This window comes from Bactrocera dorsalis, chromosome 4, assembly GCF_023373825.1.
Source record: "Bactrocera dorsalis isolate Fly_Bdor chromosome 4, ASM2337382v1, whole genome shotgun sequence".
Taxonomy (NCBI): domain Eukaryota; kingdom Metazoa; phylum Arthropoda; class Insecta; order Diptera; family Tephritidae; genus Bactrocera; species Bactrocera dorsalis.
In genome coordinates this window covers 45,785,997-45,807,618 of record NC_064306.1, presented here as the reverse complement: position 1 = coordinate 45,807,618, position 21,622 = coordinate 45,785,997, and the positions used below count along the sequence as shown (strand labels likewise).

Sequence of the window (21,622 nt, the reverse complement as noted above, 5' to 3'; positions counted from 1 at the left end):
GCAATAATATAATATTGCGAGTATAAATTGAGATGTAAGCTATCCTATCAGAGAATGTAAAGACCAGAGAATGTAAATAGAGAAGGTGCAGGTTCGACAGCGAACATTCGTTAGATTTTGTGTAGGGAATTCACCTCACGTCTACAGAAGTCACGCTGTAAAATGTTTACATTTTTAACAGTTCTCCATATATTCAACAAAGAATATGAAGAGAAACAAATATATGAATTTACGGCATATGATGACATGGCGTATATGTACATGTCGAAGCAGAAAATATGAAGAGACTCGCAACGAAGAAATTCGTTTTGCTTGTTTATATTTTGTCTCATTTTGACACCGAAAAATGTGTACAAAATACATGATGTTCCCTGTCTCACATACGCAAGAATATGAAGAGACATAAATATATGTATGCATGAATATGAATATGAAGACATATGTATGTAAACATATGCATGCATTGAATATGAATATGAAGACATAAACATATGCATGCTGCTCCTTATGATCTCCCAACTTTGTTATATTTTCAGCTTCAATTTTTGGGAATCGCAATGTATGCAAATAAGTATGTATGTAGCTTTTGCGTTTTGCCGTCGGCAATTGAATATTGACTTGTACACATAATTATGATATGAGGACAATTTTGTATGAATGCATGCATAGTAATATTTATAGTCAATTTGGACTTGCATATTTAATAATTTTCTTTGATTTTTACATAATATACTAATAAATATTTTTGTATTATATTTCCTACTAATAGAAATTAAGTTTATCACAACAATATATGCGTACATATGTACATACATCATATTAACGTATGTCTCTGCACATGCTCATATCATAATCTTATTATATGCTCATATGACTGCATGTATACGCATGTGCGCGTTCAGAAATTCATATCATGATTTTATCACTTACATATCAATATATTACATGTGCGCGCATTGATCTGTATGTTCATATATTCATATATACTTATATGTACATACATATATTTGGACACACTTGCGAACAAATAATGCACAAGCATACAAACATAAGCGTACACATGTGAATATGTCACCAACAAAAAATTGAAGCATTGTTCTATAAAAACAACAACTGCTCAAATAGAAGAAGCATCACAAGTCAATATGGCAGCCGAATTGGCGAAGCCCAAATGTAGTAAATTCTACAACAAAAACGATTTCATTCATAAACGCAGGCGCATATGCCACAAGCGACCGCGCTTCATTCATATAAACAGACGCCGTAACATCTCCCCGAGCATGCCTTTGCCTACAAGCGTCTTCTCGCGACGATGGCAAAAGCTAAAAATCATAAATTGAACATCTTTCTGATGCTTCTTCACAGAAAGAAGTGACAAAAGTGGCAACAACGGAGTTGTCGGTTTATAATATTCAATTCTAACATATTTTTCCTTAGCTCGCAAAAATCAGCGTCGATATGTATGCAAGTTCATACATATGCATACATATTTACGCTAGTTCGTAGGCGAAGCTGTTACAGCGGCAAGGGAAGCGGTAACAATCGGCAATCGTTTGTTAGTTTCTTTCGCGTCTCGTCGCGTCAGTGCTTCGACAGATTGATGTGCTGAACACATAGAACTCGATAGACTGCAAGCGCCATCTGAATCTGATATTGAAATACACACATTCTTATGGACACAGTTATTTAGACAGCTGCACAACTACACAACTGTGTCCATATGAACGTGTATATTTTAATATTTGACAGATGTCGCTTGCGGTCATCCCCGCTCAATGTGTTCAGCATTTGACCCTTTGACAAAACGCCATTGGTTGACCGTGAAGACGGAGATGCGAAAGATGCGTGCGACACTTGTTGTTATGAATGCATGTACATATGTATGTGGCTCGTATTTGTGTTCGTAAACATACAGGCCAAAGAAATAATATACATATGTACATATGCATGTGTCATACAAATTCTTTTGGTACAAATGTGGAAATGATAACGAAATAATGCGAATATGCATATTTCATGAAGGTCATCAATTTTCTTTGAAGAAATGAAGATCATTTTGCACATCTTCACTTTGTAATAGTCGAAATAAATATTAAATAATTTAAAAATTAAAAAATAAAAATAAAGAGAAATAAAATTAAAATAATTTTTCCTTATTTTTCCTGATTTTGTAAAAAAAATTAAAATTTTTACCATTTTTCGGAAAAAAATTGTTCATTTGATACAAAGTAATCACGCATATGTGACAATGGTTCATTAATTCAATATAAGCGTGCATATGTCACTCAGAGAATGCTTTTGTATATTTTGTATATTTTTCTACGAAGCAAATTCTCTTTATATATTTTCAGTCATTTACATCTATATTTCTGCCAGAGACATGCTCATTTCTGCTAAATAGCAGCGAGAATGGTGAATTCCCTACCCAAAATCTATCAGCTCTGTTAGCCGCGCAATCGAACCATCATACAGATTTCGATTTGCACCTTCTCTATGTCTTTACATTCTGTAAAGACATAGAGAAGGTGCAAATCGAAATCTGTATGATGGTTCGATTGCGCGGCTAACAGAGCTGATAGATTTTGGGTAGGGAATTCACCATTCTCGCTGCTATTTAGCAGAAATGAGCATGTCTCTGGCAGAAATATACATATGTAAATGACTGAAAATAAATAAAGAGAATTTGCTTCGTAGAAAAATATACAAAATATACAAAAGCATTCTCTGAGTGACATATGCACGCTTATATTGAATTAATGAACCATTGTCACATATGCGTGATTACTTTGTATCAAATGAACAATTTTTTTCCGAAAAATGGTAAAAATTTTAATTTTTTTTACAAAATCAGGAAAAATAAGGAAAAATTATTTTAATTTTATTTCTCTTTATTTTTATTTTTTAATTTTTAAATTATTTAATATTTATTTCGACTATTACAAAGTGAAGATGTGCAAAATGATCTTCATTTCTTCAAAGAAAATTGATGACCTTCATGAAATATGCATATTCGCATTATTTCGTTATCATTTCCACATTTGTACCAAAAGAATTTGTATGACACATGCATATGTACATATGTATATTATTTCTTTGGCACATTTGCCTGTATGTTTACGAACACAAATACGAGCCACATACATATGTACATGCATTCATAACAACAAGTGTCGCACGCATCTTTCGCATCTCCGTCTTCACGGTCAACCAATGGCGTTTTGTCAAAGGGTCAAATGCTGAACACATTGAGCGGGGATGACCGCAAGCGACATCTGTCAAATATTAAAATATACACGTTCATATGGACACAGTTGTGTAGTTGTGCAGCTGTCTAAATAACTGTGTCCATAAGAATGTGTGTATTTCAATATCAGATTCAGATGGCGCTTGCAGTCTATCGAGTTCTATGTGTTCAGCACATCAATCTGTCGAAGCACTGACGCGACGAGACGCGAAAGAAACTAACAAACGATTGCCGATTGTTACCGCTTCCCTTGCCGCTGTAACAGCTTCGCCTACGAACTAGCGTAAATATGTATGCATATGTATGAACTTGCATACATATCGACGCTGATTTTTGCGAGCTAAGGAAAAATATTTTAGAATTGAATATTATAAACCGACAACTCCGTTGTTGCCACTTTTGTCACTTCTTTCTGTGAAGAAGCATCAGAAAGATGTTCAATTTATGATTTTTAGCTTTTGCCATCGTCGCGAGAAGACGCTTGTAGGCAAAGGCATGCTCGGGGAGATGTTACGGCGTCTGTTTATATGAATGAAGCGCGGTCGCTTGTGGCATATGCGCCTGCGTTTATGAATGAAATCGTTTTTGTTGTAGAATTTACTACATTTGGGCTTCGCCAATTCGGCTGCCATATTGACTTGTGATGCTTCTTCTATTTGAGCAGTTGTTGTTTTTATAGAACAATGCTTCAATTTTTTGTTGGTGACATGTTCACATGTGTACGCTTATGTTTGTATGCTTGTGCATTATTTGTTCGCAAGTGTGTCCAAATATATGTATGTACATATAAGTATATATGAATATATGAACATACAGATCAATGCGCGCACATGTAATATATTGATATGTAAGTGATAAAATCATGATATGAATTTCTGAACGCGCACATGCGCATACATGCAATCATATGAGCAGATAATAAGATTATGATATGAGCATGTGCAGAGACATACGTTAATATGATGTATGCATATAAATTTAATTTCTATTAGTAGGAAATATAATACAAAAATATTTATTAGTATAATATATTATGTAAAAATCAAAGAAAATTATTAAATATGCAAGTCCAAATTGACTATAAATATTACTATGCATGCATTCATACAAAATTATACTCATATCATAATTATGTGTACAAGTCAATATTCAATTGCCGACGGCAAAACGCAAAAGCTACATACATACTTATTTGCATACATTGCGATTCCCAAAAATTGAAGCTGAAAATATAACAAAGTTGGGAGATCATAAGGAGCAGCATGCATATGTTTATGTCTTCATATTCATATTCAATGCATGCATATGTTTACATACATATGTCTTCATATTCATATTCATGCATACATATATTTATGTCTCTTCATATTCTTGCGTATGTGAGACAGGGAACATCATGTATTTTGTACACATTTTTCGGTGTCAAAATGAGACAAAATATAAACAAGCAAAACGAATTTCTTCGTTGCGAGTCTCTTCATATTTTCTGCTTCGACATGTACATATACGCCATGTCATCATATGCCGTAATTCATATATTTGTTTCTCTTCATATTCTTTGTTGAATATATGGAGAACTGTTAAAAATGTAAACATTTTACAGCGTGACTTCTGTAGACGTGAGGTGAATTCCCTACACAAAATCTAACGAATGTTCGCTGTCGAACCTGCACCTTCTCTATACTTTACATTCTCTGATCCTATCATCTAAGTTGGACCGAATTACATGTATATGCCAAATTTCATGAATATCAGTTGACTTGTTTTTGAGTTTATTCCAGACATACACACGGACACTGGATTTTATCAAACTTTTTTATGAATTTTTTTTTTCATTATGGCCTTGCATAGGGATTCATTGGCTTTTTTCCAAGAGGTTAACGAACCTTGGAAACCATCCCATTTGCGAGTATTCAGCATGTATTTTCAGTGCTTCAAAATATTTTTTTTCTCCTTGGTTAAAATAAAAATATAATAACTCTTCCATTGAAAAAGCAAAAAATTACTGTTAAAACAGAGAGCATACACACACCTGCACATAAATAAAAAAAGGTTGGAGATCTCAGTGGGGCACAAATTCGTAAATATATACAAATGAAATGACATGTGTCTGTGTGCGAACAGTATGTTTGTGCGAATTAAGTGAACCAGGATATGGGGATAAATGCTCATATGAATATATGCAGCCCAGTATGCACTAGTGTCTAGTGTATGAGTGTGTGCGTAAATATGCTAATTTTTTATGAGCTTGTTGTGTGCGGACAATTGTAACAGACAACATTGGATGGCAGTCAGCATTGCACAACAGCAACAACAACAACAACAAACTTCGCAATAGTAATGTGGAGCAGCATGAAAGTCACATACATCAGCAGTTTATGCCTTTTCGCGTCCACTTTACCGCCCTCTGCGCCGTCAACTCCAAAACCCACCTGCCTATGAACACTTAGGCGTCCACTAACTATACACAAACACACCCACACACTCCTGCAAAATTAAATACAAATGCACGTTTGTATATATTCTTGCACTGAGTGCACTCGACTGTGCAATTCATTTTTTTAAAAGCCTCCTTGCTGCCACACACTTGCCTCTATGACCATGAAATGGCAACAAATTCATAAGTCTGTGTATTTGTAAGGAGACGCAAAGTGGAAAAATGCTGTATAGCACAGCAACAACGTGAATTAAGTACAAGTCGGGTCGAAGTTCGGGTGGAACCGAATTATAATTATTTAATAATATCAAGTCTTTTAGCTCTTGCGTTTATTTGCGGCGTTTCTTATCGAAAATTTGGTTCAATTGCAGTTTTTTGTACAGACAGACATTCTCTAAATAAGCTTGATGCTTGCTTCTGAGTCTCTGGCAAAATAAGAATTCATGGATCCAAAGGCCTTAATCTTGCGCCTACAGACTGCTGTGCAGTTAATTAGCATTTTGTTTTGAAGTTTCAGGCTCCATGTCGCAGAACCGGCAATGCGCACAAGAAGCTGGGCTCGTGTCATACGAGGTTTGACAATTAAGTAATGAGACTGATTTTATTGCCGCGCTTGTGGTAAACCTGTGACCTTGAAATTCCAAAAGCAACGCGTCGCGATAAAATTTTGCGCCAGATTGGGCGAAACAGCTTCGGAAACGTACGCTAAAATTGTAAGAGTGTATGGTGATGTACGGTACGACCCGGAAACCAAACGCCAAAGTTAACAATGATTGAAAAGTTCGCATGAGCAAGTCGAAGGTGAAAACGATGATTATTGCCTTTATTGATAGCCGTGGAATCGTCCACAAAGAATTCGTTCCACCGGGGAAAACTGTGAATCAAGTCTACTATTGCCAAGTACTCGAAAGATTGCGAAAACGAGTCAACAGGGTGCGCCCAGACATCGCTCGTAACTGGTTCCTTCATCACGACAATGCGCCCTCAGCGTGTCCCAGTATTTGGCCTATAAAGGGATCGCCGTGTTGCAAAAGCCGCTTTATTCGCCCGACATGTCAGCCTTTGCCTTTTTTATTTCCTAAAACAAAATCGGTGGTCAAAGGAACCCATTTTGAGTCGATTACGGACATCCAGGCGGCCGTGACGAGGGTACTCGCGGACATCCCAGTCGAAGCGTTCTAGAAATGTTACGAAGAAAACGCGCTGGAATCACTATATAGCTGCCCAAGGGAACTACTTTGAAGGGGATGGCAGAGTTGTAGAATACTTTTCAAATATACGGTTTTTATGGAATCAGTCTCATTACTTAATTGTCATACCTCTAAGTGCTTCTTGAGTTTACAATGGCCAGTGTAGAAAGCGACAAGTAGCCTGAGTTTGTCCCTTAGGAGGTACATATTTGAACCTTTTAAGTATGTAACCATCCATTAGCAATTTGGAAAGGCCTATGCCTCACAGTTGTTGCCAATACCTCTCCTTGCCCACTCCTTCATCCTTGCAGAGCAACTCCTTTATGGTATGGGGACCAACCGCAATGAAAGGGTCATGTCCTACCATGTTGGTGGATACTCCGGAGCGAGAGAGCTCATCAGCCAGTTTATTCCCGGCTATACCTTAGTGACCGGGCACCGAGATAAGGTGCACTTGGTTACGACTTGATAGACTGTTCAGCCGTTCTATACACGCCTGCACCAATAGCGTTTTGATCTCGTACGCAGAGATCGCTTTGAGTACGGCTTGACTGTCGCTGATTAAACTATAGACTCATTGCGATAGTTGCGTTGGAGGTATATCTCTAAGCACCGACTTATAGCAAAGATATTTGCTTGGAATAAGCTAGGAAAACTTCCCATAGGTATGGAGAGTTTTGTGGGTGGTCCTGCAACTCCTGCACCAATTCCTTCCGACGTTTCTGAGCCGTTGGTGTAACACTCGATTGTACTATCCTTAATCGTTCTATTCAACCTTACTGCTGAGGATAACCTTGAACTTGCTAATTTGGTGATTCTGTCCGTTGGGAGGGGAACCAGTGGTATTTTGCCACTTAAATCCTTCATGCATTGAGAAGAAATTACCTTAACTTTTCCAAACCCTTCCGCTGTTATTTGGTGTGCATTTGGCTACCTGAACGATTACTAGGTGAAGCGTCTAGCTTGACTTCAAGTGTAGCCGTCGGACATGTGCGTATGGTAACCCACACGCAGAAGCAGGCGAGTCGTTGCAGCTTCGATAGTTGAAGTCTTACCGAAGTCTGCAATGCTTTCAAGGCCCCAGCCACCGCTCCATATCTTATAATCGGTCACACGATATTTGCTTCGGTCCAGTCAATATGCTACGTCCACCGAAGCGTGGATTCCACCTTGAGACCAAGGCATTTGACCATATTAGTCATCTCTTTCTCTCTGCCCCCAAAGCTTAGGTTACTGAGGCCAGGCAAGGACCTGTGTCCGGTAACCGTAACCGAAGATCTGTGTAAAATTAATATTGGTTGAATAGTTCGCGAAAAATCTTAAAAATCGACTTTGAAAACACAGTTCCGTCAAAAAATCGTTTTTAAAGTTCTAACTGACTAATTACTAGTTGAATTCGAGCGTGAAACTTTTAAAGCTGTATTTCCAAAACTATTGCTCGGAATAATTTGTCTATTTAGGACAATATTCTAGAGATGTCATAGAATAAACAGTAGTGAAAATTCGACTTTATCGAGAGTAAAATAAATAATACACAAATTAAACGTTTTTGAAGTAGAACACAAAAATTTTTTAAAGTATTGAATTTGGATGGTTCATACGGTAGAGAAATTTTTGAGGAACATACTGGTAGCCATAGCACTAATACAGCCATAACTGTGAAAATATCGAAATATGGAAAAAGTCGATTCTTTAAGTATCTAGAATATATACCCCTTAAAATTTTTTGGGTTCAATTTTCCAACAAGGCTGACAGAAATTGAAGCGTTTTTGAATAGCGTCCTAAGAAACGGTTTGTTTTTGGTAAATAACGGTTCGATGAATAAACTTACAATACTTCGTCTGGGTCAGAGTTGTGCGTGGGTATAATGACATACGCTTGACAACAAAGCCGCACACAAAGTACAATTAATTAGTAGAATATGCTGTTGCTGGTTGCTGTTGCATGGCATTTTGAACTTCCGCTTCTAGCCAAAGTTACAACGCTGAACAAAATCTACATAAACAAAATGCAAAAAAGCAAATGAAAGTGCAAAAAATAAAAAAACAGAAAATAAAATAAAAAATGGGAAAGAAAATTTATGCGAAAAAAGCGAATTAAAAGCAAAAAATGTTGCATGCCACACAACACACCAGCACTGTTTGATGCAAATGCCCGAACAACAATTGCATGTAAAAGTCAGCCGCCAACAGCACAGTATGGCAACCACAAAACAACACTAAAATCCTTAGCCTTGCCTACAAAAGATACAATTCAAGTGGATGGGCACAAGCAAACAGTTGGACAATGCAACAATTGTAATGGCAATTGTGGCGACACAACAGCAATGTCAGCCGTCCGTTAGGTTGTTGCAAGCAGCGGCGTCGTCGTCTAAACGAAGTTGGCCGGCTGGCACTGATCTTTGTGGCGCTTACAATGACTATTGTAATGGTGTGGCAGTTGTGCTGTTGTTGCCGATGCTGTGCTGGTCGATGGTGACGGCCATGACGATGGCGATGGCGATGGCAATGATGATGACGATTGCCGCTTCTGTGGCGTTTAATTGTTCGCGCAATGTCCGTTATGGGATTAACATTGTCATTGCTACCAACTGGCAATTAGTTTTGCCTTCCGTTTCATTTCTTTTTCTGTTGCTTTGCTTAACTTTCGCTTATTTCAGTCCTCCACCGCTGTTTGCCGTTGGAAATGTTAGTCGGAGGACCTGTGTCATTTTGTTGTTTTTTTCTTCAATGCTGGGCGTTACTTCTTGTTCTGGTTTTCTAATATGTCGGGTATATTACCATTCTGGGGAATATGACGTTTTAATTTGAAATTATGTTTGAAAATATCGTAACACGGTTCTGCCTGCTCCACTTTCTCGCTGTTCTATGTATTACATAGGCTATTAAATGACCCTTATCCAGCTTAGACAAGCATTTATCAGTGAGCATTAACAGGAATCCATTCTGATGCCTGATAGGAACTGTATTCGTGTGAGGGAGTTCTGTGTGAAGCGGCAAATACTGGTTTATAAGGCGGATGAGCAAAACTCTCCAGCTGCATTTCTCAAATAGGTTTTACCCAGTCTTGTAGCATGAGGTTAAGCATTGCCATAATGGAAAATTATTGACTCGTGTCTAGCTGCAAATTTCCGGCTTGTTTCACTTTTGAATTTGATCAGTAGTTGTAGGTAGCGTTTCTCATTATTAGTTTCACCCAGTTTTAGCAGTTCATAACATAGCCCGCTCTTCTGATCCCACCAATTACAGAATATTAGGTTGGCGTCATGTTTATTCGGCTTCGCTTTTGATTTGGCTGGTTGGGCAGGTTTCACATATGATTTTTTGCGTTTAGAGTTGTCCTAAGGGATCTATTATTCATCGCTAGTCACAATCCAACCCAGAAACAACCTTCTTAACCAACCTACAGCATTTCTGACATGCAAAATCGCCTTTTAACGTCTGTGGGCTTCAATTTATGTATTCAGTTCCTTTTTTTCTGCGAGCTCTGCTTGAAGCTGATGCATGCACATTGTCAGTACTTCGCCGCCGTATTTGTATAGCTCGGCTGGCAATTCTCCAGCTCCCGTCGCTTTCTTGTTCTTCATTCGGTTCCATCGTCATCGTTTGGAGGATCGGTTCACCATCTCCTGATGTTCTGCTTTTATTTCATTATTCAGTGTTATGTGTTATCTGTTGGTAATAAGGACTTACCATAGATACCGAGGGTTTGGTCTAGAATCATTCATGCAGGCAGTTTGTTGATACTCAAGGTTTATGCACGCTTGACAAGACGAAATTTGCCGAACAAGTCTTCCGCTATTTCGGACAGGACCACTTCGCATTTGAGTAGAAAAAACTGTAAAGCTTCTGAGTTCCTTTTCGGCAGTTTTAAGATTGCTTCCGAAGAGAATGTATACTTTTTGTGGTACTTTTTGACTGCACTTGGCCTATAAATTAGAATTATTTAGCCATCATGCTCAAACATTTATATATGTACTTTATATGGTCTCCGACGCTTCCTTCTGGGTGTTACAAACTTCGCGGCAAACTTAATAACAGGGTATAGTTAAGGGTATAATAAAGTAAATTACACTGTAGAGAGTACCCGTCATCACATTTAATGAAAGATATTAGTGCTTGAGTGCCACTCGAGTGCTGAATATCTTTTTTTAAAATACTGGATGTTGTCTCCTACTTCTTCCCAAGTGATTTATCTTGCTTGGCGCTTAAATAATTTCCCAATGCCAGTTGTAACTTATTGGTGATAATTCGAACATATTAGCTCTTATTCCCCTGATTTTTTCATTACAGAAGACACCGCCATTATTTTCTGATAAACCTAGCGGTTATGCTTAGGAATAATTTTAGGTGGCCTAAACTCCCTCTCGCAGTATCAGGTTTATATAACAGGAAATCGTTCCGGACCAATAACTGGTTAAGATCTATCATGCCGTATCAGGAAATGTTTCAGGTAAACGTAACAAAAATCGTTAATGATTATGAAATGTAATTTTTTGTTCAAATTAAGATGTTATCCTTCGGAATTACCTACTCAAATTTATAAAATCACTGATGTAGTATTCGATATCAATGCTGGTTTCATGATCTGCGAAATCATTAGTAACTTTGAAGATATGACAGTGAGGCTGTATGTTAGTTGAATCACTAGTCAAATACCTTAATCAAAATAAACGCTCTTCGCGTTTTCACTAGTCAAGTATCAATAAATTATGAGGTCAGCTCAGTCGATTATATTTTAGAAATGAACAGAATGTTATTCCCGTAAGGCAAGATCAAACGCCAATACTTGTACATTTGCCTTCATCCCTCTCCTCATAACCTAATCCCAAGCAAAAATATCTTAATTGCCGTACTTTGCTTGCAACACAACCGCTAATGCCTGCATCGGTTGCAAGCAAAATCATGAAATCACAAAGAAACGTGAAATACCGAAGCATCGCGCGCTTCTTTAAAAGTCTTGTCTTATGGGATTTTTGACTTTTCCATTGTCTGCACAACACTTTCCTGAGTGCTTAGCGCAATCTAAATAGACAAGTGGGGAAATATAAACAAGATGGAGGCGCATGAAAACCCCTAAAAACACACCGCCATAAAAGCTAATAAAGCACATACGCCACAAGCTAAGACAGCACAATATTTCACGCGGTGGTTTAAGCTAAGTTGTTGCTGTGGCTGTGGCTGAGGCACCTAGAGGACCAGAAAGGAGTTTATGCATTTAGCTCATGGCGACACGGCAAGTAATCCAAGATTTGTTGGTGAGCAAACCACTCTACCTGGTGACAATGCGCGAGAAGGTGCTAACAAAAACAACAAACCATTCGTTTTTGTTTGCTTTTTCTTGCAAGCATTAACGTGTGTTATATTTATTGTTGTAGTGCCGTTTTTAATCGCAAAAGGAAGCAAAGTATTTTTATTAGATTATTGCATTGCCCTGCTTCCCCCAAACGACGACACAAATACACCCAGATGAAAGAAAAGACAAACAACAACAGCTACTGCCAGCTTTAAATGCGTGACTTTTTCCGGATCAAGCAATGCAAACATGACTTCGGTTGCCTTTTTGCACCCTCAACTTTACTCCTTTTGGTGTAAAATATAATTCCGCATGGTTGTTGTTCTTGTTGTTGTTTGTGTCAAGCGTTGTGACATATTTGTTGATGCATAAAATTTTCCCAAGCTGTAAAAAATTTCGAATAAAAATGAAATTATCATATCGCCAGCAGACACTCGCAAAATATTCAAGCGTTGTGTGCGCCAGCGTCCTCAGACTTCAATATACTATATAAAGTTTATACAAATATATACTATGTACATATATATACAAGTATGTACGTATGTATAAAATTTCGCTTGGAGTGCGTTTGGCATGTTAAAGATTAGAATTTTTTGTTGCACATAAAATATGAAGTGCAAATGAATGAAATAAAAAAGTGGAGCTTCTTGCACATTTTAAATATTTTTTTTTTTACAATTTGCAAAAGTGAGTTAAAAACTCAGTATGTACATATGTGTATATTTAGTGATTCACTTGCATGTAACGGTAGTAAGCACATCTGCAACTCTTCACAATGCAAGATATATTTTCTAAACTTCCAAACACCCCAACTGTGTAAGGCTACTGGATTTGAGAAGCATTTTTTAAAGTATTCTGCAGCGCTGCTCATGTTTGTGAAAGAATGCGTAGAGTGAAAGTAACGAAAGGGAAAATAATGACGATACATTAAAATTAAGGTTTTTGCTTAGTAGATTTGAATTAATTTGCACATTCGTCATGAAACATTGCTGTAAAGTAAATTCTTTAGTTTTTTTTAGTTCAAAGCAAAGAGAAAAAAAAATTGAAAGTATATACCATCTAATAACAGTAGATATGGACTGTTAAACCAAGTAAAATTTGTCGTATTATAGTACACATCTTTATGATTGTATTCAAAATATTGGGCCAATACAATCATGACAACCTCTTTTTCTTCTTTACTGGCGTAGACACCGCTTACTCGATTATAGCCGAGTTAACAACCAGCCGTTTCTCCTTTTTGCTAAGTGGCGCCTATTGGAAATTCCAAGCGAAGCCAGGTCCGCCTCCACCTGGTTTTTCCAACGGAGTGGAGGACTTCCTCTTCCTCTACTTCCCCCAGCGGGTACTGAAAGCTGGTAACGTCGAATCATCAGATGCTGTCATCGTCCAGGCCTCTGTACCATATAGCAGAACGGGAATAATAAGTGACATAGTTAGTAGTTGTTTCGTCGAGAGAGGACATTTACTTCTCAATTGTCTACTCAGTCCGAAATAGCACCTGTTGGCAAAAGTTATTCTGACTTGGATTTCAAGGCTAACGTTGTTGTTGTGATAATACTGGTTCTAAGATGACCGAAATTATCTACGACTTCGAAGGTATGGCTGTCAACATTATATATTATAGTTCTGCAGCTCGATTTATTTTCTCCAAGAGCAGATTGAAGAAGGCGCAAGTCGTCTGAAATCTCGTTGGTACCGAACGACTCAGAGAGCTCCTTCCTGACATGAGCCTGCCAACGCTTAATCTAATTTTCATGTACATGTCATAAGAGAGAGGAGAGGATGAGAGATTTTAAGATCTTCTAATGATAAAATTACCATTTCCAAACACAGTTTTTTGAAGTGGATGATGTGGATGAACAACTTATTCGCAAAAATTTTAATGATTCCATCGCCGTGAATATTTGAAACACAAACTTTCAAGCAAATTCGTTATTAAAATTTTTGTCATAGAAATATTCGGCAAAATATCGGAACTCGATCAAGCATGTCCAAAGAGATCTGTTACGGATCTGTACGGGTTAGTTTTATCGGGTTAGTTAGTCGAGCAAGTCGCGCTTTATACCCAAAATATCTACCAAAATCATTCGAATGAACTCGCTAGAGATATTGAGATCTCTTGCCATCTCTCTAACACTTGCCTTACGATTTTCAAGCACCATATCCTTCACTTTTTTGATATTTTCATCAGTTGAAGAGGTCGAAAGTTGTCCAGAACAAGGCATGTCTTCAACGATCTCCGTCTTTGATGGCTTTTTACCATTCGCAGGAATCTGTTTTAGATAAAAACTGAATCACCATAAGCCTTTTCCAACATTCGCATCGATTCTTCACCGGAAATTTAGTTAGAATACAAAAATTGAGATAAATCTTTGTTCGATATTTTTACCTATTGTAAAAATTGCAACGTTCTACTGAGGTGTTTCCGACTTAAGCAGCTGCTGTAAACAAACTGGTGACGTATTGCGCTCATATTCGGCATAGTAATTAGGGACCAACTTATTACTAAAAGTGTGTCTATGACCTGTTTAAAGGTAATTCACTCTGTGTGGATCAGCCATAAGCTATCGAATTTAAGATCCTAGGAAAATATCTTCCTTCAACTTTGGCTCCAAGTGACCTAAAAACTTTGGCATTAAGTATTTAGAGCAATTTCCATCTTTTCGAAGTGACTAGTTATACAAATAGTTAGTGGTGGTAGATGAATTTTTTGAGGAGGCATCAAAGTTTCATTTAATTTTAAGCTGCCTTTGCTGCCGATAGTTTTTGTTCTAGTGATTTGCTCGGTCTCTACGTTCCCATAAACAAGAAAAGCAAGGAAATTCTGTAAGCCTAGATTGTTATCCGGGCAACATTTACAATATTTTTAAATCACCGCACACTTGCCAACTGGGTTTTTTATACATATTTAATTTTTCAAAGTACTAGTTCCAAGTTCTTATAAGTTTCGTTGAAGTGTATGGAATGATTGATAGGAATGGAAGCATAGAAACCGTCATTGTGAATCAGAACTGCTATAAGATTTATTTTTGAAGATTCAATTAAAATCTGCCACTGTGGGTCGTGTGAGATCAGAAATTCATGTATTAATTCTTCCATATTATGACAATAAACTAACTAGTCCTCTAAGGGAAAGATTGAAGTGAACTGCTTCTTACTATATCTAAAGGAAAAGGAAAACTTTACTGATAAAAGCTTTACCTGCTTCCTGCTTTTGAGCCTTGATCAAAGCAAAGGCTCTCCGGGTTTTGGCAAGATTCAAATCTTTTATTAATCATTGAGCTCGCCGTGGAGAACGAGTTCCGATTGTTGTCATTTTCAAATACAAACTTGTTGCCAGAAAAAGAGAAAGGGAATTTCAAGGTCACAGGTTTACCACAAGCGAGGCAATCAAATCAGTCTCATTACTTAATTGTCAAACCTCGTATGACTTCAAGCAAACCCAAAAACCACCTCGTGTTTATTAAAATTTTTCAGAAACATACAACTCGTTTAAGGTGTTAATCAAGTATTTACCATTATAACAATATTAACGCTTCACTCAAATGCCCTTCATACCACCATAATTTCTGCCAGACATGACGTCACTCCAAATACATCAAGAGTGTGAACTGCCGCATTAATTTTAACAACAGTGCCACAATACAAAGATGTATTTAACACAACAAAATAAAGAGCAACACTTAAAGCTAATAACCAAAAGTTGTCATAAAACTAATTTCAATTCCTCCTCGAGCACTTCACTCTCTGCAGTATGTAGTAAGTGGTCCTAGCTTCCGGTTGGGGTTTTTTATGCTCCGGTCGCAGTCGCTTGTCTGCCGATAAAGTGCCGAAATGCCCGCACTTACAAATGACTTAATGACTTCATAATTGAATAATGGCATGAACCGACTCTGGTGCCACTTTGAACCTACAAATATGCCCAAGTCGCTTATTCAAAATGACCTCCACTCTTACTTTCGCCACCTCATACTGCTTCCACTTGCCCGAATTTTCATACGAACTTACTTATTTACGCAATTCAAGCGAATCATTCCAATAAAATCAACATTAAAATTGAAATTCGCCAGCGGTGAATGGCAGCAGCAAGTGTAAGAAGTCAAGAATGAAAACACCACCACCGCCAACAACAACAGCAGCCAGCACAGCGTGCAATTATATGCGCTGCATGAAGTACTTGTTAAGTACGACGAATTATTACCAATAGTAAAGGCGACCGTAATGACACACAAACATCTGTGAATACGATATAATGAACGAAAGTGCCGTCGTCCAGCTGGAGGGCAAGCAAGTCGGCCCTTGCGGCATTGGCTCCAACAATCATTGGTTGTGTGCGGGGTAGAGCAGTAGTGCCCCATGGGGCAAATTATTACAGTTGTTGTCGTACAAATGTTGTGTGCGACAATAAAAGCAACAACAAGAGCAAAATAGTGGCTTGAGCAACAACAACATTAGCATTAAATTTGTGTGCCATCGCTTGGCATTTAACAACTGTGCACTGTGAGATGGTGGAGGGGTAAAGGGCCGCGGACGCTAGCAAAGTACGCTTTTGCCATTTAAAGGGTGTTAAAAGGTCGTGAACACCCATGGCTTTCGTCCTTTGCTGGCGTTTAATGAACGCTTTCGCTGCTCGTTGATAGGCTCGACTGCCGTACCAGCTTTCGATATTAATGTGCCATCAAGGCAGCGAAGGAGGCGATGAAAACACAAATGATTGTGACCATAAATCAGGCACCGTTGACAAGCGCCACATCAGCCGACGTTGCGTTAGCGAAGATGTGTGGTCTGTAAAGTATACCCGTATATCGGCTTTAAATGATGTCTCCTGTGAAAGCAGCTGGTGTTTAAAAGTGTTATAAATTTACAATTTTCCGCGGCTGATTTTTCTTAAGACCTCTTTAAACGTTTATTGTTGGTTACACTTCGTTAATGTAATTGTACATTGTTTTTTCATAAGACTGCTTTAGTATTCTGAAACTCGTGTTGTATAAGTCCAATCGGTTTACGCTATACTACGTTATCAAGATACGATTACGTACCTAAAAACCTTCTCGGATAATTTTGTGATTGCTAGACTTAGTGTGACTTGAGATCGTATACGCGATGGACACCAGCAAAGATAAAGTACAGGTAATACTCGTATCCGACCGACACTTCGTAGATTGCTCAGAAGCGAAACATTGCCCAGAAAACTTTTAGGAACTGCAAAACGGTGGCCAAGCCAGTTTTGTCAGGCAGGGATGTTTTGTCTTATCTTCGGTAGTCTTGACAGGGAATCAACTACTATGAGCTGCTTCTCTACTTAAACTTTTAGCTAGAATCTGTATCCATCTACGTGGACAGAGATCACATCAACTCCATCGCGCCCAGCAAGCTCCTGGAATTGTTCAGAGTACTGGACCTTTGTGACCATATGTTATATAGGAGAGGTCGCAGTATAAAATCTCAATTATTTTCTATCTAACAGGAACCTGTTCTGGGAGAGATTGTGTCCCTCAGAAACTTTGTTACCTTCTTAAGAAGAGCTTGTAAAAATCGACTGCTTTTTTTGCCAATGGGGAAAAGGGTCAAATTACCTTCAAAATGGCAACTGACATTTGGGGTTGCTTTCCAATTTTGTATGCCAAGCTTCTTTATGCCTTTTTCGAGTTGGTCAATCAATTATGATCGCGGTCTTCCCCTTGCTTTAGTGGTGAATACAATATTCAATATATAATTTTCTTCTGCGCTCTCTTGTTGTTCATTTTCGGTACATTTAACCTTTTTGTTGTTGTAACGAGTACCTAATCCCCGTTAGAATAATAAGGATTGATAAGTTGTCGTCGACGTCATCCAACGGTAGGCACTGGAAATGTGCTGTTTCGATGGAGTCGAATCAAAGATAGAAGGGTGCCAGATGAGTAGGGTTAGCAGGACATGCAAAGAGGTGACCAGCGTCAAGCGGGGACTCATTATGCTCTGGACATATATTAGATATACCAGGGTCTATTCTGGATAAGTAGCTGTTTAACCTGCTACATTATTCACTGAATAGCCGGTGAAAAGTGGTATGTCTTTCGAAGTGCTTATTTTTTGTGTAGTGTATTTGTGTATGTGTTTGTGAGTGATAAATAATGTGGGAAAGACAGAAGATGGATATGACTCCAGATAATGATAGTTTGGGTGAGTAAGAAAAATTTTCATTATTTGAATTTTAATAATTAAGATTGGTTTAACAATATGCCACGAAAGCCACCAATGAAATTTGTGAAGTTTACGAAGAGGATCCTATATCAGTTCGTGTAGCACAACAATGGTTCGCTCGCTTCCGTTCTGGAAATTTCGATGTAAAAGATGCACCTCGCTCTGATTGACCTATCGTTGAAAAAGTCGATGAAATTATGGAAAAGATTGACCAGGACCGTCACATAAGCAGCCATGACATCGCTAAGGAACTTAACATTCATCATCAAATGGTTTTGAACCATTTAAAAAAGGCTGGCTACAAAAAGAAGCTCGATGTTTGGGTACCACATGAATTGTCTGTGAAAATTTTAATGGACTGAATCAACATCTGCGATTCAGGAGACGAAAAGTGGATCAAATACGACAATAATGTGCGAAAAAGATCATTTTTGAAGCGTGGTAAAGCTCAACAAATGGTCGCCAAACCAGGATTGACGCCTCGAAAGTTTATGCTGAGTGTTTGGTGGGATTGGAAAGGAATCATCCACTCTGATGCAGCCTGATCGAACGATTGATTCTAGATCTTACTGTCAACATCTGATGAGATTGAAGCTAGCAATCGGAATAAACGGCCAGAACTGATGAACAGAAAGTGCATCGTCTTCCATCAGGACAATGCTAGATCACATACATCTTTGATGACTCGGCAAAAACTGGGAGAGCTTGGCTGGGAAGTCATCTACCATATAGCCCTGACCTTGCACCATCGGACTACCATTTGTTTCGGTCAATGCAGAACTCCCTTAATAAGGACCCATCTCAAAGAGGTCATCCAACACTATTTCCGTTACTGGACGACAGCCAGTGTTTTTAATTGTCAATAAAACACCCAATAGAGCGGTATCTAATCGCCAACGTAGATTCAACATTATTGTGTTCTTGCTTCGTTGACTCTTTAATTACGCTTGTAAGTGTATGGCTTACTCCAAGGACTGGTACACTTGGTTTTCCCTCTGGTTGTGGTTTGAGACAGTCCCAATTGTTGAGAATGGCTTGGAATCGACAAATTGTGGTCTTCAGCAACACTTGTCCGAACAGAAGCAATATTTTCATTACTTCGAGCGGTTATTTGTCTTACGCTCGAAAATTTCAACAATATCGAGCACAGGTGGACGATTATTCCGACTATAAAATGGCAAAAACGCACGAAAAGTTGCAATTGAAGAATGATTATTTTGATAATAAAATATAATCATTTGTAAACATTGTTCTTGTGATGAATAGCCGGTACCCCAACGTAACCCTTTCTTATCTGATAGCTTTCTTTCTTAAAATTACTTACAAAAGTATTAAGCAATATAAGTACGATATATCGCCCTTGCGATAATTTTTGATTGTTATTAAGTTTATAAATAAACATGCTTTAAATTGTCTTCAAAGTTTTTGAATGGTCATAAATGACTGATAACCGAGTCTCAATTAATTACTTCCGTAGAGGATGCGATTTTAAATCATAAAGAAATTGATAATAAACAACTGGAGAGAGAGAGAGAGAGCAAATTAGCGCTAAAAAATCACCGAGTTCTATTGAAGCGGGCAACTTATCTGAGCAGTGATAAGATAATGCAATTTACAACGCTTCCCAAAAACGAAACCTCATATCAATATAAACACCTTCTAATAACAATTACAAACCAGTTAACTGCCAAAAGTTCGCAATGGCTTATTTACTTTTAACCGCTTTGACAATTTTCGTCACTTTCTGCTGGGCACAAACAGCTGAGATTGTCACCGATAGTCCCCTCATCACGGGTAGGCTGCCTAACAGTTTGTCCTATTCACCCAACTACCCAAGTAGTTGCGCGGAGGCGCTGACTGGCTCAGCACAGAGTGGCATTTATCAATTATATTTATCCGAGTGGCTGGCACACCCATTCTACGTGTATTGCTTGAAAGATCCTAACGGTGGTGATGCCTGGACGGTGATTCAACGGCGGCAGAGCGAGCTGGTGGAGTTCTATCGCAATTGGCATGATTATCAGACCGGTTTTGGTAATTTAGATGGCAATTTCTTTATCGGCTTGAATAAGTTGCATGCATTGACCCAAGTGCGGCTACAAGAATTATGGATTGAATTGATGGACTATACGGGCACTACAGTCTATGCGAAATACGAAAGCTTTGCTGTAGGCAATGAAGAGGAGAAGTATGCGCTGAATATGTTGGGGAAATTTTCAGGTACCGCTGGCGAGGCATTAAAGGGCTTTCATGATGGTCAAAAGTTTAGCACCTATGATCAGGATAACGATGAATATAAGGACAATTGTGCGGAGATTTGGAAGGGCGCTTGGTGGTACAAGGATTGCTGGTGGAGGTAGGCGTTAAATTAAATAATATATTATTGTGATTTAATCAATGGTTCCTAATCATACAATTTATAGTAATTTAAACGGCAAATACAACAATACGCTATTCTGGAATGGACGTTATCCAAATGCCATGAAGTATACTCAATTAGCGATTAGACCGAGGAAGTAAACTTGTATTGCAGCAAATGGATTTTGTTATGAAAAGTTCAGAGGTTTATTATGATTTTTGTTCAAATAAAAAATATATACATTTTTCAAAAGTTGAACGAAAAAGGTTTTAAATTAAGTCGAATTTTTGAGACGATTTTAGTTCCGTAACTTTCCACACACTTTTGATCCGGTACGTCAGCACCTTTTGAGAAACCTAGGGACAGAATGAATGTTTAATGAAAACGGAACTCTCAGGTCGTTGAACTATTTGTGTCAAACTATAGTTGTCATCATTTTAAATAATATCTTTGATTCATCTGATGTTGAAAAATAGTTAACATTGTCGAGTTCTGAGTTCTTGGTCGGCAAAAAATCGGAGTCCATTCTTTTTCTTTACTAGCGTAGACACCGCTTACGCGATTATAACCGAGTTAACAACAGCGCGCCAGTCGTTTCTTCTTTTCGCTACGTGGCGCCAATTGGATATTCCAGGCGAAACCAGGTCTTTCTCCACTCGGTCCTTCCAACGGAGTGGAGGTCTTCCTCTTCCTCTGCTTCCCCCGGTGGGTACTGCGTCGAATACTTTCAGAGCTGGAGTGTTTTCGTCTATTCGGACAACATGACCTAGCCAGCGTAGCCGCTGTAGGTGTTGAAGTCCATTTCTTTTACTTAACATAGATTGTGACTATTGTCTTTTATTGTCGCTAACACGGCATGAAGGTGTCAAAAGCGGTATCATGGAAGAAAGCTCTCCCAGTGACGATATAC

General features: G+C 38.2%; 1 protein-coding gene across 1 annotated transcript; it reads left to right on the top strand.

Moving 5' to 3' along the window:
- Window positions 1-20,020: 20,020 nt before the first annotated feature.
- Window positions 20,021-20,930, top strand: LOC105230492 (ficolin-1). The gene is made up of 2 exons (XM_011211279.4): window positions 20,021-20,709; window positions 20,777-20,930. The coding sequence occupies exons 1-2, from the start codon at window positions 20,054-20,056 to the stop codon at window positions 20,871-20,873; spliced, it is 753 nt and encodes a 250-aa protein (XP_011209581.2). The 5' UTR covers window positions 20,021-20,053; the 3' UTR covers window positions 20,874-20,930.
- The last annotated feature ends 692 nt before the right edge of the window (window positions 20,931-21,622 follow it).